Here is a 13988-nt window from a genome sequence, read left to right on the forward strand (position 1 = left end):
GTGATGAGTCAGAGATCTGTGTGCATTTGCAGAGCTGTGATCTTGTTGGCATCGTGGAGGTGTGGTGGGATGACTTGTATGACTGGAGTGTTGCATTGGAGGGATACAGACTCTTTAAGAAGACTGGGCCAGGAAAATGAGGGGGTGAAGTTGTCTTCTATGTGAGAGAGCAGCAGGAGTGCCTGGAGCTCTGCCTGGGGATGGGTGATGGACCAACGAGAGCTTATGGGTAAGGATTAAAGAGCAGAGTGGTATGGGTGACATTGTGGTGTGTGTCTGCTATAGGCCACCTGACCAGGAATAACAAGTTGATGAGGTGCTCTACAGATAGTTTGGAGCAGAGTCATGTTTGCAGCTCCTGGTCTTCATGGGGGACTTCAACCAACTTGGTATCTGCTGGAGGCACAACACAGGAGGGCATAAGCAATGCAGGAGTTTCCTGGAGTGCATTGGTGACAACTTATTCCTCCAATGATAGTGCAGCCAACGAGGAGAGGTGCTCTGCTAAACCGCATACTTGTGAAGAAAGAGGGGTTTGTTGGGGACGTGAAGTTCAAAGGCAGCCTTGACTGTAGGCACCATGAGATAGTGGAGTTTAAGATCCTGAAAGGAGGGAGAAAGGCAGAAAGCAAGCTCACAACCCTGAACTTTAGGAGAGTGGACTTTGGCCTCTTCAAAGATCTGCTTGGTAGAGTCCCTTGGGATAAGACCCTGGAGGGAAGAAGGGCCCAAAAAAGCTGGTTAATATTGAAGGACTGCTTCCACCAAGCTCAAGAGCAGTCCATCCCAATGAGCAGGAAGTCAGGCAAAAATGCCAGGAACTTTTTCAAAACTCAAACACAGAAATGAAGCATACGGTAGGTGGAAACAGGGACAGTTAACCTGGGATGAATACAGAGATACTGTCTGAGCTTGCAGAGGTGGAGTTAGGAGAGCCAAAGCCTGACTGCAAGTGAATCTGGCAAGGGATGTCAAAGGCAACATGAAGAACTTCTATAAGTTCACAGGTAACAAAAGGAAGATTAAAGAATATGTGCGGGCTGCTCAGTGAGGGAGGGGGCCTGGTGACATAGGACATGGAAGAAGCTGAGGTTCTTTTTTGCCTCAGTCTGCACTGATAAGACTGGCCTTCAGGAATCCCAGGCCCTGGTGACCACTGAGAAAGTCTGGATCAAGGAAGACATACCCTTAGTGGAAGAGGCTCAGGTGAAGGAATACTTAAGCAAACTGTACATACTTAAGTCTATGGGCCATGATGGGATGTACCCAGAAGTGTTGAGGGAGCTGGCTGATGTAATTGCAAGACCTCTTGATAATCTTTGAATGATCATGGTGATTGGGAGAAGTGCCCAAAGACTGGAGAAAAGCAAATGTCATTCCTATCTTCAAGAAGGGCAAGGAGGGGGACCCAGGGAACTCCTGGCTGGGAAGCTGGGGATGTTCTGACTTGAGTTCTTTTGCCAGTGAGCTTACTGTGGCTTTCAGCAAAACTTTTGGTGTATCCTCTTTTAAAATGGGACTTCTGATATGTTGCCTCTTAGAAGGGAAGGTAGGAAAATGATTTACTTAATATTAGCGGAGGCAATTTTGGAAATACTTTCAGAAACGTGCCAAGAAGAGAAGTGATTAAAATGTATTTTCATCATGGTCTCTGGATGATGCTCAAGAGGCTGCTAATAATGTTGAGTAGTAACAGGTTGTTCTATAAGCAGCAAAACTAATGGTTTCCCATGGATTTTTGACCTAAATCCCCTTATACCACCTTCTGTGCCTCATGCAGAGGTTGCTGTGAATGCCCTCTTATCTTCCTATTTGACTGCATGAGTTAAATGTGTTCTGTGCCTGGTTTAGAGCTACCTGCATGGTGAACGCTGCCCTTCTGAATGAATAAAGGTTGGATTATAACTGCCTTCCTCTCAGTTGGGGTGCTAATTTGTGTCTGTTTACCTTACCTAGCCACAGATTTTTTTTCTTCCACCCCCCCCCCCAAAGTAGAGGTCTCAAGTATCTGGTTCCCCCAACTCTGTAAAATCAGTTTTGAAATGAAAGAGTGGATTCAAAGGCTATCACAAATGTATGTGGCAAATGATAGATGTACAGACAGCAAGATTGTATAAGCCTTATTCTCTTAAGAAATCAGGTTAAAAATAGTAAGTGTCCTTTTACCTGAGTTTTATTTTGTATGCTTATTGAGAAAAGAGCTGTGCAGAAGAAAGAAATACTTGATCATGTAGAGGTCTTTTTATGCTGCATAACTCCTCTTTTCATAGTTACTATTCATACAAATTCCACTGCTGATCTCATTTATTTTTTTGTAATTGCAGTGTTTCTGATCTAGCCAAATAGACTGCCTTCTGTGACTGGGGGACTTTTTTCAGCATCTAAAACCAATTTAGAACAATTTCATTATTGCTGACACTTTACACTCTTTTTGTTTTCTTGGTCAAACTTAATTGGACTTCTAGTTGGTTAGGACATCAGGTTTTAGTAATACATGTCTATTGGGTTAAGAGTTTTGCACTGTATTTTGTAGCTCACTGCTCCTGGCTTTGATCCCAATAAAAATGAAGCACAATAAGTATTATGACCTATCTTCTTTAGTATTTAAGATAACACTCCCTGCAGTGTGTGTGTGTGTATAAAATCTATAATACGCACACATTTTATATGTAAGTGTGTATATATAAAAATGTGTTTGTATCTATATATATGTGTACACACACATCGTTTATTAAGTGGTTTTGTTTGCCCACTATTTAGATTTTCTATGTTCTGGATTCTCAAATATAATTCAGCGTGTTGAGAACAGCTAAATTGGCTTTAAATTAGTTTCACTGTACTTTTTAAATGCTTATCTCATTTTTACTGAATGAGTGAAATCCATGTAAAGTAAGGATGGACTCTTTTTGATCAAGCCTGTTGGTAAACTAATTTTCAATGGATGTACTAGAATGAAAATTGTGCAGTTAGAACTTTGGCAACTACAGGCCAGTTAGGAATGGCCCTGCATAAAGTTGTGTCCCAGCATGTTGGGATGATTGTATAAAGAACTTATTTTACATTTGTAAATCTTTAATTTGTGCCTGTGAGAAGCTTTGTAGCTTGGTGTATTTATCTTGCTTGGACACAAGGATGAAAATAAAGTGGGTGGTGCAGTATTTCAGCTGCACATGCTGGATAGGTTGCTTTGGTTGGTAACTTAAAATGTGCTACTAATAAGGAATGCAAGTTTGTGTGTTTGAAGACATTTAAAAAATGAATCAATTTATTCAAGTTGTAGCAATTACAGAATTCCTGCATTATTGGAAGCATGTTAAAAATTCAAGAAGGTCTTAATTATTAAAGATACCTTTTTTCCAGACCATTGTGAGAAGAACCTGTCTTTCAACAATGAACTAGCACATTTGCAGTATTTAAAATTCATAAATGCAAAATAAAATCAAGAAAACAAGGAAATATTTCACTTCCCTGATACAATCAACCAAACAAAAATGAGCAAAACCCCAGGTAAATTATTTATCTTCAGAATTGGGTAAATCAAAAGGCTCCATGATACCTGATTGACCTTGCTGCTATTTTTTTTGATTTTGTATTTTATGTGCCATTTATTCCTGTACTACATAAATGTTGGTAGCAAAAATAATGAATTATGGCTAGATGGAAGAGAGTTCTATATTAAATTATACAAGATCTATTATACAAGTGACAATGTGCAGCTATGGAGACTTTGATTGGGAAGCAAAAGCATCCTCTTAAATACAGTAAAAATTCTACTAATTGTTAGTCATCTTTGTGTAATTTCTGCTGTAGTCTCTTCTGTGTTTCCCAGAGCAACTCCATAGAATATATGCCAGTGTGTTCTTTAACACAGAGTTTTCTTGATGATGTTACATCTCAGAATTATTGATATTAATGATGTCATCGATACACAATGTGAGCTACTTGTAGTTGATGAGTAACCTCTTATGGTGTGTTCCATTAAGACACAGACCTTCTGCATACAGTATTGTAGTACCTGAAACTTGCAACAGTTTACTCTGACTTAGTTTGCTCTGAGATTTGGATTCTTGACTTGCATTGCTGGCATCTATTCTTATTTTCTGCTTTGTTACCAGAGGACTAGAAGGTACTAAAGACATTAATTTTTGAAGGGGAGATCAAAGAACTGCAGACCCCTATGCCTGATGAATGAACTGTGCAGATTAACAGAAACTAGAACAGGGAATAAAATTGTTGAGCACACAGGTACAAATATTCTGGGAAATCTTAGGTAATGATTTCATGATGCACAAAGCTATAGAAGATCCCTGAAAGTGTCAAGAAGCATGTGAACAAGGGAGATATGGTTATATACACAATTTTTCAAAAAATGTTTGGCAGGGTTCATCACTAACAGCTGTTGAACTAAACAGCCATGGGATGGAGGATTGTGTCTCTGTTTGCCTGGAGAAATTGGTTAGAAGGCAGGAAATGCAGAGTGCAAATAAATGGTGCTGGAGGCTATAGAGGATGTGTGCTGGGGATCCATGCTCTAAATTGTACAAATAAATTATTTAGAGTTGGAAAATAGATAATTAGTGGTGTGATCAACTTTGCTGCCAACATGGAGATTTGGAGTAGAACACTGAGGCCAGACTGAAGAATTGCAGAAAAATCTTGTGGGACTGAGTGATTACCTCCCCTTTTATTTCTCAGCTAAATGTAAGATGGTGCATATTGGGGCTGGAGGGGGAGAAGTTCCAACTTCATGCTTAATATGAAAAGGTGTGAGGTGAGGTGATTTATTACCACTTGAGAATGAGAGCTTGTGTTTAGAATAGTTCCTTGGAAATGTCACTATAGTGCTCAATAGCAAACAAAAAGCAAATATTCAGTATTTGAAACAGGCAAGATTCTTATGGTAGTACATGGAGCTAAGGTGCCTCTGCATCTTGCATGCTTCTTGTAGTTCTAGTCTCTCAGCTTCAAAAAGGAGATGCAAGGAAAAGCTGATGAAGATGATTAGATTGATGCCTGAAAAGGCAAGACTGGAAGAAAGGAACTGCTTTCTGCTGGCTGATGCGCAGTCCTGGTTATTTAAAGAGATGATCTGGGAGGTTCTAGTTTTCTGAACTCCACAGGACCAGTCAAACCTGTGACTACCACTTTCTCTTGAAACCATGAGGATGCAAAAGGTCAAAAATATGATTCACCATCTTGGAAAAAAAGCATTGGGCTTTCTTGTACAGATTTGAGCAGTCAGTTCACTGCTGTAAGCTCTCCAAGTTTAGGCCCTTTACATCTACTGTTCCAGTTCTCACCAGTCTGAAGTATTTTCCCCTTAGTTCCATTAAGCGTCTTAGACTTCAAGTATTTCATGCCAACAAAAAAGGACAAGCTTCCTATTTTGCATACATTTGACAAACAGTTTTATTTTAGTAATGGATTTGTTACCAGATTCATCAGTAAAAGAAGAAAACCCAGCTTTCTGTGTGTGCTAGGAACATGTTCCAAACAGACTTTTTTGGTGGCAGTTTTCAGGAATGCATGACAGAGGCATAGACGTGATGCCTGAAATAATTTCTCTTTAGGTAGAGATTTGTAGCTTGCAGAAGAATAAAATAATCTGTATGAGTTTTGTAAGTTTCTTCAGAAATCAGAGTATCTATACAAGGAAAAGATCATTCTTTAATTTAACCTCCAAAAAGTATTCTCTGCAGACAGTAAGAAAGTGGTTATTAATTTTTAATCTGCCAATTGAGCAGTAATCTTGTCTAGCAAGTCCTTGGTTAATCTTAAAACGGAATTTGAAGGTGGTTTATATAAATCTCTTTAAATCATACCCTTAACCAGAATAGGTTCCTTTGAGAGCAAAACCTATTTGCTGTCTCTTGTGCATGTTCCTGATGAATGGCAAGAAGAGGGTATGTTTCTTGTTTCTAGGCACAACCAGTAAATACTGCAATTTGCCAGTAAATTGTTTCTTTTGCTTATTTCTCAGGACTCTTACTTTCTGTTTGCTAGGTGTCTGCCCTGTTTTGAGGAGTGGAAAGGGGCTTTTGAAACAATCTGTGGCTTGAATTATTGTTTCTAACATGCTGCTGTAGTGACAGAACTCCCTTACAAAAGTCTCTCTTCAATCACTGTAACCTCCTTTTACTGTTAAAATTATGGTTTTGTCAAATGACATCATTACCACTCTGGCTTTATAAAAACCTGATTTCCCAGTTACTATAGAGGATCAGATCCCATGAACGTGTTCTAAAGTCAGTAAAAGCAGCTAGATAATGGTGTACCTACCAAAACAGTTTCATTTGAGACCTGCCCTGCTTCTTCCCGTTCTGGCTCTCTTGTAGCAGAGTCCAAATTCATCTTTTTGTAGAATTATCAAGCTGTACATGCAACAGCATCTTGCTGGCTGTTGTATATGTTGCATCCCATACAAACATTTTTGAGACTGGTGTTCAATGGACCTATCCCCTATGAATGATTTTGCCTTCAAAAGCAAGATCAGTCATCTGGCATTAATAGTGTAAGTAAAAAGTCCATCACTAAAACCATTTGCTCTCTGGTAGACAGATTGCAAGACCGTTATATGATATGCCATCAAGCTCCAAGCACTTACTTTGGCAAAATGCTATCAGGTATGGAAATTTCAGCTCTGGAAATCTACCCCTTGCCTTTTTCACAATTATTGACCCATGCCTGGACCAGCTTGTTATTTTCGCTCTATTTGAGCTTAAGATTCCTCTGTCATGGGTTCTTTAAGGGTTGGCTTTTTTTTTTTCCCAAGTATTTTTGCCGCCTTGCTATTATCATTAGTACTGATGTTCCACTCAGTGTCTGAAACTTCCCTCTCCTCTTAAAGACAAGTTTTTTTGAATAAAAGCCTATCTATACCTGCAACTATTCTTCAGCATTTCCAAATTTTACTACACAAATGCTATCTGGCATAACCGTGGACATAATCTTGTTTTTCAGATCAGGAGTTCACATTGCTTATACTTCCTGAGCAAAAGTTACATCCTTTGTTAAATTTTTAGCTGGCAGAGGCATCTATCTTCTCCTGTCTCTCAAAAGCTGCTGCATGCACAACTGCTCCCAATAGTGTAGATGTTGTATCTAAAGCACATCATGTTACCAGTTTTGGCAGTAACAGAAATCTCCATGCTGTTATAAGATGTCTTGGCATATCATCCTTACAAAACTTAATATTGTATACAAGAGCTGTGGGGTTTCTCACTTGCATGTAATGTGCAGTTATCTGCTAACATGGTATCATGAAGTCTGCTCACTTTGTGGTAGAGGAGAGCAATGAGCTGAGTGCTAGAGTAATGTTCAGTGTTCACCTGGAAAAAAACGGTTGACTAGTTACTGTAATAAAGTCAAAAGATTCTCAGCGAGTTATAACACCATATTCTTTTGTACACTGTTTGAGGGTGGCAGAGGAGACAGGACAGATGTGCATTCGTGTTTATCAAAGTAGCTTAGTCTCCTCAAAATGTGATCTCCTATCTCAGAACCTTAGATGATGCAGTCAACTGTGTCTTGTGTTCGACAGAGTTTCTGGTCTCAGTAGCGTATTCTTTTTACTTCTGCGTTAATTCATGAGTCTGGTGAAATCAACTCCTTTACAGTTTCTATCTTAATGAAACTTTATCTTACCTTATGGATATAGAAACATCTTGCGTTGTGATGTATTCTGGTTTAGCCCTTTGTAGTTTCCATAATTTTCTTGCATTTCCTCAGAACTAAATAGTCTGTAACAAAATCTGTACCTTCCCCCAGAAGCATAGCAAATTGGGACAGTGGAATATTCCACAATTAACATTCTGCCGTGAGGAAACAAGTTGTTGTTCTTCTTTTGGATTTAGCTAGTTTTGATCTATACTGGTATGTGCCTTTGAGATTTTTACAAAGCTAAAATGTCAATGGTCATTTGATTCTCCTTCATGAAATATTTAACTGATGCATCCATTTCCGTGTAGATGTGGCGCTTGGGGACATGGTTTAGTGGTGCATTTGGCAGTGTTAGGTTTACGGTTGGACTCGATGGTCTTTAAAGGTCTTTTCCAGCCTAAATGATTCTATGATTTATATTTGAATTCAAAGGTCTCAGAAGCCCAGTTTCCCTTATGTGGAAACAGGTTGGTTAGATCTGCCATGTCACGGTCACCTTGTTGTTTAGACATCCATTTGTTATCAAACTCGCACAGAGCTCACTGGTCAGTAATTCTTTAGTTTCATCCTCTAGTGCCTTCTAAAACTATAGGTCTCTGTTTTCCCAGGTAGAGTTTTTAGGATTTAAAGGTGGACTGGCAAGCTGTGAGTTAGAGCAGGACACTTCACAGAGGCCTTGACTGTCCCATTCTGACTGGAGAAAGCCTTAAGTCCACCCTGACTGGATAAAGCCTTAAGTAGCCCAGTCTGATCCCATAACTGATCCCGCTTTGAGCGGGAGGTTGAACTAGAGGCATCCTGAGGTCCCTTCCCACCTGAACAATGCTGCGATTCTCGATTCTATGACCTTAAGTTAATGACCAATTTTATATAAAAATTTGTACGTTGATTCTGGATAACATTAGTAAGAGGTCTCAGAGGAACTTCTACACTGCCTGTGATCAGGCTTTTGCTGCGTTTGTCATGCTGCAGTTTTCTTACCTGTCAAGAGAGGATCACTTTACCTGAGTCATCTTGAGGTTCTAATAGCTATTAATTGGTTAATTTGATAAGTGCTTTGTAAACACTAAGGAATTTGTGAATGCTAATGAAATGGCTTCTCTCTCCTCTTTTAGTATATTTGCATCCTCTTTTTCTTACATTACAGGTTCATGATGCTAAAAGAAATTACACAGTATTGTTACCTAATCAGGTGTCAGAATCTTTCAGTGCAAATACCAAAAGCAACACGTGAGCTGGCTTTGAATGACAGGCAGTAGGAATGGGACCTCTGGCATCCTGAGAGGGACATCGGTGCCTAGGTTGATGGCAGTTTAACACAGGAGTGCTTCCCAGCTTCTGGGCCTGTGCACATACATTCGCTGTGGTTCAAATTTGTTGTCTGGGCGTGAGTTAACTGAGCCGTGGGAAGTTTGGAGGGAGTTTACGTTCAAAGGAATTACAGCCGTGTCGGCTGGACAGGGATCTCTTGGTGGTTGTAGGGAGACAGGGACTTTGTTTTGCATGTCTCGGCAGGCAATTTGGATACAGTTTGAAAGATTTGGGATTACCGCATGCTGATTTCCACTAAATCCTGAACTCAGTAAGAGAAGAGAGAGGCTACCACATGAGGTAGTGCTGGTAAGGCAACTGGCTGCACTTCACTTTTTAGCCAGCATCTGCTTCTTCCTTCCAGTTTTGTATGAGTACGGTGACTCTCTGATTAAAATAAGAAAACTACAGTCTTGTAAATCATACTGAAAACTTTACTTGCCCTGATATAATCAGTCTCTTATACAGTTAGTATTGGTCTGTTAGTTACATTAGCATCGTTTCTCCTCCTAGAGAGCATTTCTCAAACTTGTGGAGATCATGATTTAAGGCTATACACTTTCTTGGAGTTTTTGTTTATATTAAGATTTTAACACCATTTTTAAGATGCAATATAAAAATAAAATATGTATAACATTGTGGGTACAGCCGCACAGCTGTTGTTTTAGAACAGGTTTGTTCATAACTGTTTTTGTGCTGGGGCAGTGTCTTTTAGAATCTGATTTCTTCCTGTTACTTGTTTTGGTCTGGTTAGGTAACTAATAATATTTGATTTTAAACTGCATTTGCTTTGCAATTTGGTTGCTGTTGAATTTCTGCTGTATGCAAACAAGCAAGGAATTTTAAAAAGTTTTAGCAAATCCATAAAAGCAGTGCTTAGTGGCTGATGTGCACAACTAATACTTGTGGGTCGGCAAGACCTTTTGGTTTTAAGATGTAGTTTGCTACAGTAGGTGGTGGAAACATCTATTAAAAAGAGTTGAGAACGTTTTGTGGAGCAAACATTAATAATTTTATACTTTTTGTTCATTATATTTTGTAAAGAACAAAACTTTTGGCATTTCTTTTAGTAGAGGCTGTGTGACAGTATATCTTTGTCAAGTAGGTGTTGCTAATAAAAAATTTATTATGCCTTTTGCAAAATTGTTTAGTCATACTTGGATGCACCACTGTAAATAAATGCCTTTTACGCTTCAGATGTTGGTAGATTTTTTTTTTTCTTTTGGTTAGCATCTTAGATGTTAGCCAGTATTTTTCACCAATTCCTTATGCTTAAATGCATTCCTTATGCTTAAATTCTTAAATGTCTGTGAATATATTTAAGGAGAAGAAAGAAAGAACAAGAAAAGGACCTAATGCAGAGCATTAAGCTCTATAGCTCAAGTCAAATAGACTTGAAGTTGTTTCCAAATTTATTCATGCTGTATAATCTGATTTCTGTAACAGATAGAAATAGTGGCAAAGTAATTATCAGTGTGCTGGGATGACTGTGAAAGATGAAGTCTCAAATAAGGGGTAAAATATTGTATTCGTACAAAGTAGTTTTATAATGTAATTGAATCCTATTTTTTCCATCTCTTAGATGATGAAGCATGCCTGGGACAATTATAGGCAATATGGATGGGGACATAATGAGCTCAAACCAATTGCCCGGAAAGGACATTCCACCAACATATTTGGTAGGCTACATTTTCTGGTTTGTTTTGTGTTTTTTTTTTTTTTTTAAATATTTCTGTCCATGTTATCCTCTTTGAAAGTCTACCCAAACGTCCTAGCAAATTCTGTTTTAGTATAAATCTTTTGAAGTGTGGATGACAGAAGTGTATAGATTATTTCAATGGTATTTCAATGAATTACTTTAGTAAACTATCTTTTTGGGAGTAATATGTTGTTATTGTTGCAAAAGCTAAGCTATGTCTATGTGCGCTGTTACTTTGTGTACGCATATATATAGAAATAAAAGTTACAATGCATTGATGATATTTTGGGATGCAATGAATATAAATTTGTTTTTTAAAAAAAACCTCATCTTGTCTAGATCTTTGTGTTTAGTTCTATGAGAATGTGATACAAGACAAAATGCACATGCAAGATGCTGAAAAACTGCTAGTACCAAGATGAAATTTAAAGTAGCTTCTAAAAAAAGATCTGACTAAGGCAAAAGTGACATTGTTACTTGACGTGTGACTTGTGGATCCTGAACCTGTAGGCTGGAATGAAAGCAAAAAAACAACATTCAAAATACAGGAGTTTGAGGGTAGGGGCAAGTTTTGAAGAAATTCAAGGGATGAAGTGAGAGTATTTGAGCAATGGAGTGTGAATATGAGTGTTACAAATGGCATTTAGAATAGTACAAAGCATGAGGAAGGTAAAGATCAAGAAATTGAATAGCCTTGTGTTGCATACATGTGATCAGACTAGATGGCTTTTCCTTAAAATATCAGTGATCTGCAGCAGTACTGCTTTTTTGGTGTAAATGCACTGGGATAGAATAAGTAGAATAGTGATCGGAAAGTGACAAGCATTTTATTGGTACTCGAACCTGGAAAGAATCCATTTTTTCCTCCAGTTCTGTAGGACTGATGATTCAGAAAACCTGGTTGTAACTGTTGAGGACTGAGCCCCGGAGGTTCCCTAGATTCATTCTCTGGTATAGCAAAACACATAACCTTGATGTTAGTGATTAAGGCTAAGCCTGGTTTGGTCCAGAATGCACCTAACATGACTGAGACATGAAGTTCATGCATTTATTTTGAAACGCACACAGGAGAGCTGCTCTAAGACTGGATAGGGCTTTTGAATTCTGTTCAGGGTTTCATACTGTGTTCGTCCACTCTCTGGTATCTGAGGAAGGTACAAATTTATCATAACCACTTTTTACATGAAGAATGAGTGTGAATATACTGTGTATACCTTAAGTATGTTAGTATTGGTTATAATAGTTTGCTTGAAATCAAGATTTTATTGGCTTTTATTATAAGGCAATTGGCTAATGACTTTGTGTGAGGTTGGTTCTCATTGTAATTGGTGTTTGTTTTATTTATCTTGCTTTAAACCTTGAATTTGTTTCTTGTGGATGATAGAAATACAGATTAGGATTGTGTAAGTGTCTGGTTTTCTGTGTTTAGTGCCTGAATCCAGAATAAATTGTTTTGACTTAAATCAAAATTTGGTTAGCTTTCTGTTTTCATTCGTAGGGAAAAAGTAAACTCCCAGAGGAAACTCATTACAAAAAAAGAGTCAAAGGACTTGTTTCAAAAGTATTTTAATGCTTAAAGGGATTTTTCATTTTCTGCTCTGTCCCTTCTCCTGACCTCCTTAAATTTTATCTTGAAACCATTCTTATATCTTACCAAATAAACAAATGATTTTCTTTATATCCAAACAGTTTTTCATCAAATTTGTTTGCATGATGAACTTCAACCTTAAGTGCTGGACATGGAGAAGGGAGGAGAACTTGAACTAGGCACATTGCTCCTTTCCCCTGCTCCCAGCAATGGAAGGAGAGCCTCCGAGTTAAATTTTCTGAATTAAATACTTAAAAACAAAAACAAAACCAAAAAACCGCCCCCAAATAAACCCCCTCCCCCCAAACCTGTGGTGCGTAGAAGTCTGCTTAAATCCACAGGAGAATAATTTCAGCTTCTGTACAGGCCCTGTCTGCCATAAGGACTGTTAACCTTTTATTGCAAGCAAACCCCTTGGAGCCTGACATTGATGGCTTTTGATCATGCACTGGAACCTGGTTTTTTACACTGCAGTATGGTGTGAAGGGTGATACTTGTTTCACTTTATATTCCTTTATAAAGAAAATGACTGGGTCAGGTGGAGTTGTCTGGGGGGGAGGAAAGATGAGCAAGTTAGCATGCTCAGGAGAAAAAAGCATCTGGGCTGAATGAGGAGTTTGAAGAGTGAAATGGAAGAGTCTAAGATGCAGCCAGGACCCAGCATGGTGCAAGGAGAGAGTGTGAAGCTGAAGGGAAGACAAGGGCAACAGGCTTCTGCCATGACAGGCAGAAGGACATTTCTTAGGTTCCCAGAGAGTAGTGTGTAGTATTCTTAGATAATTTCTCTTTGCTACCTTCTATGTTGGCACTGCTTTCATTTCTACTAGAAAAATTTCTTCTGAAGCTTCCTGTGATTTAGTTTTATGTTGTCTCTTATTCATGGCTTTCCTTTGTATTTTTTCCAGCTGATGAAGTTGGGTCTGACAGTGAAAACCTTTGTGAAAACGTTCACCTGTATGAACATTGATCATGTTGTCTTTGCTGTTGAATTTATATGCAATTCTGTTGCCTAATTTACCAAATATAATTTTAGACCAGCTTTGGTTTGTAACCCAGATTCTCTATGAAGTGAGGTTTTTTCTTTATATGACAGGAAAACGTTTTTCTAATGTTTGTTTCTAATGTGACTGACACAATATTTTGAAGCAATTTTGAATTATAGTTTTACTCTAGTCTTTTATTTGCTTTTTTCTTTCCATTCCTCCTCTCCTTACTCCTGAGTCTGGAGGACTTGTACTTTTTTCTCCTTGGGATGCTTATTCTTTGGAATGCTTATTCTTTAGAGTTTTGGCATTGCTGTCCGAAAGAAATTGCAGGCTTCTTCCACATTCAAGTTTCTAATCCTCTTATTCCAGCTAACTTTAGCAGCAATTCCCTAAGTGTTTGTCCTTTCAAAAGGATGCTGTTTTGTGCCATTTAATTTTTAGCCATATCATGTTATGATTGCTCTGTTCAAGGCTATTTCATATGAAAAACTTTTCTAAAATACGTAGTCTCCAGTATATACCAAGCCTTATTGTTGATTTGGTGGGTGGTTGATGAGGAGGGGGAAAAAATTGGTCCTTGTACCAAGGACTGTCTAGGCTGTATTGTTATTGCTAGTACTTCACCAATCTCTGTTACTGATAATGACACCATTCCCAGCGGTATTTGCCTTTGTAGAAGCATTACATAATTCTTTTTGAAATCTGATGCTATTTTTAATAAAAAGCTGCTCAGCAAAACCTGTTT

General features: G+C 38.3%; 1 protein-coding gene across 7 annotated transcripts in view; it reads left to right on the forward strand.

The window, feature by feature from the left end:
• Positions 1 to 13988, forward strand: part of MAN1A2 (mannosidase alpha class 1A member 2) — a 151071-nt gene that overhangs the window by 34420 nt on the left and 102663 nt on the right. For 6 of the 7 annotated variants that reach the window (XR_012676183.1, XR_012676184.1, XM_075165734.1 and 3 more), the window contains one exon: positions 10553 to 10649. The exons of the other annotated variant lie outside the window; for it this stretch is intronic. Coding sequence is in view for 4 of the 6 variants with exons in the window: in XM_075165734.1 (XP_075021835.1) it covers positions 10553 to 10649 (97 nt within the window). In the remaining 2 variants the exon portion in view is untranslated. The remainder of the gene's footprint in view (positions 1 to 10552; positions 10650 to 13988) is intronic. 7 annotated transcript variants of the gene reach the window in all.

Source organism: Calonectris borealis, chromosome 1 (genome assembly GCF_964195595.1).
Source record: "Calonectris borealis chromosome 1, bCalBor7.hap1.2, whole genome shotgun sequence".
Taxonomy (NCBI): domain Eukaryota; kingdom Metazoa; phylum Chordata; class Aves; order Procellariiformes; family Procellariidae; genus Calonectris; species Calonectris borealis.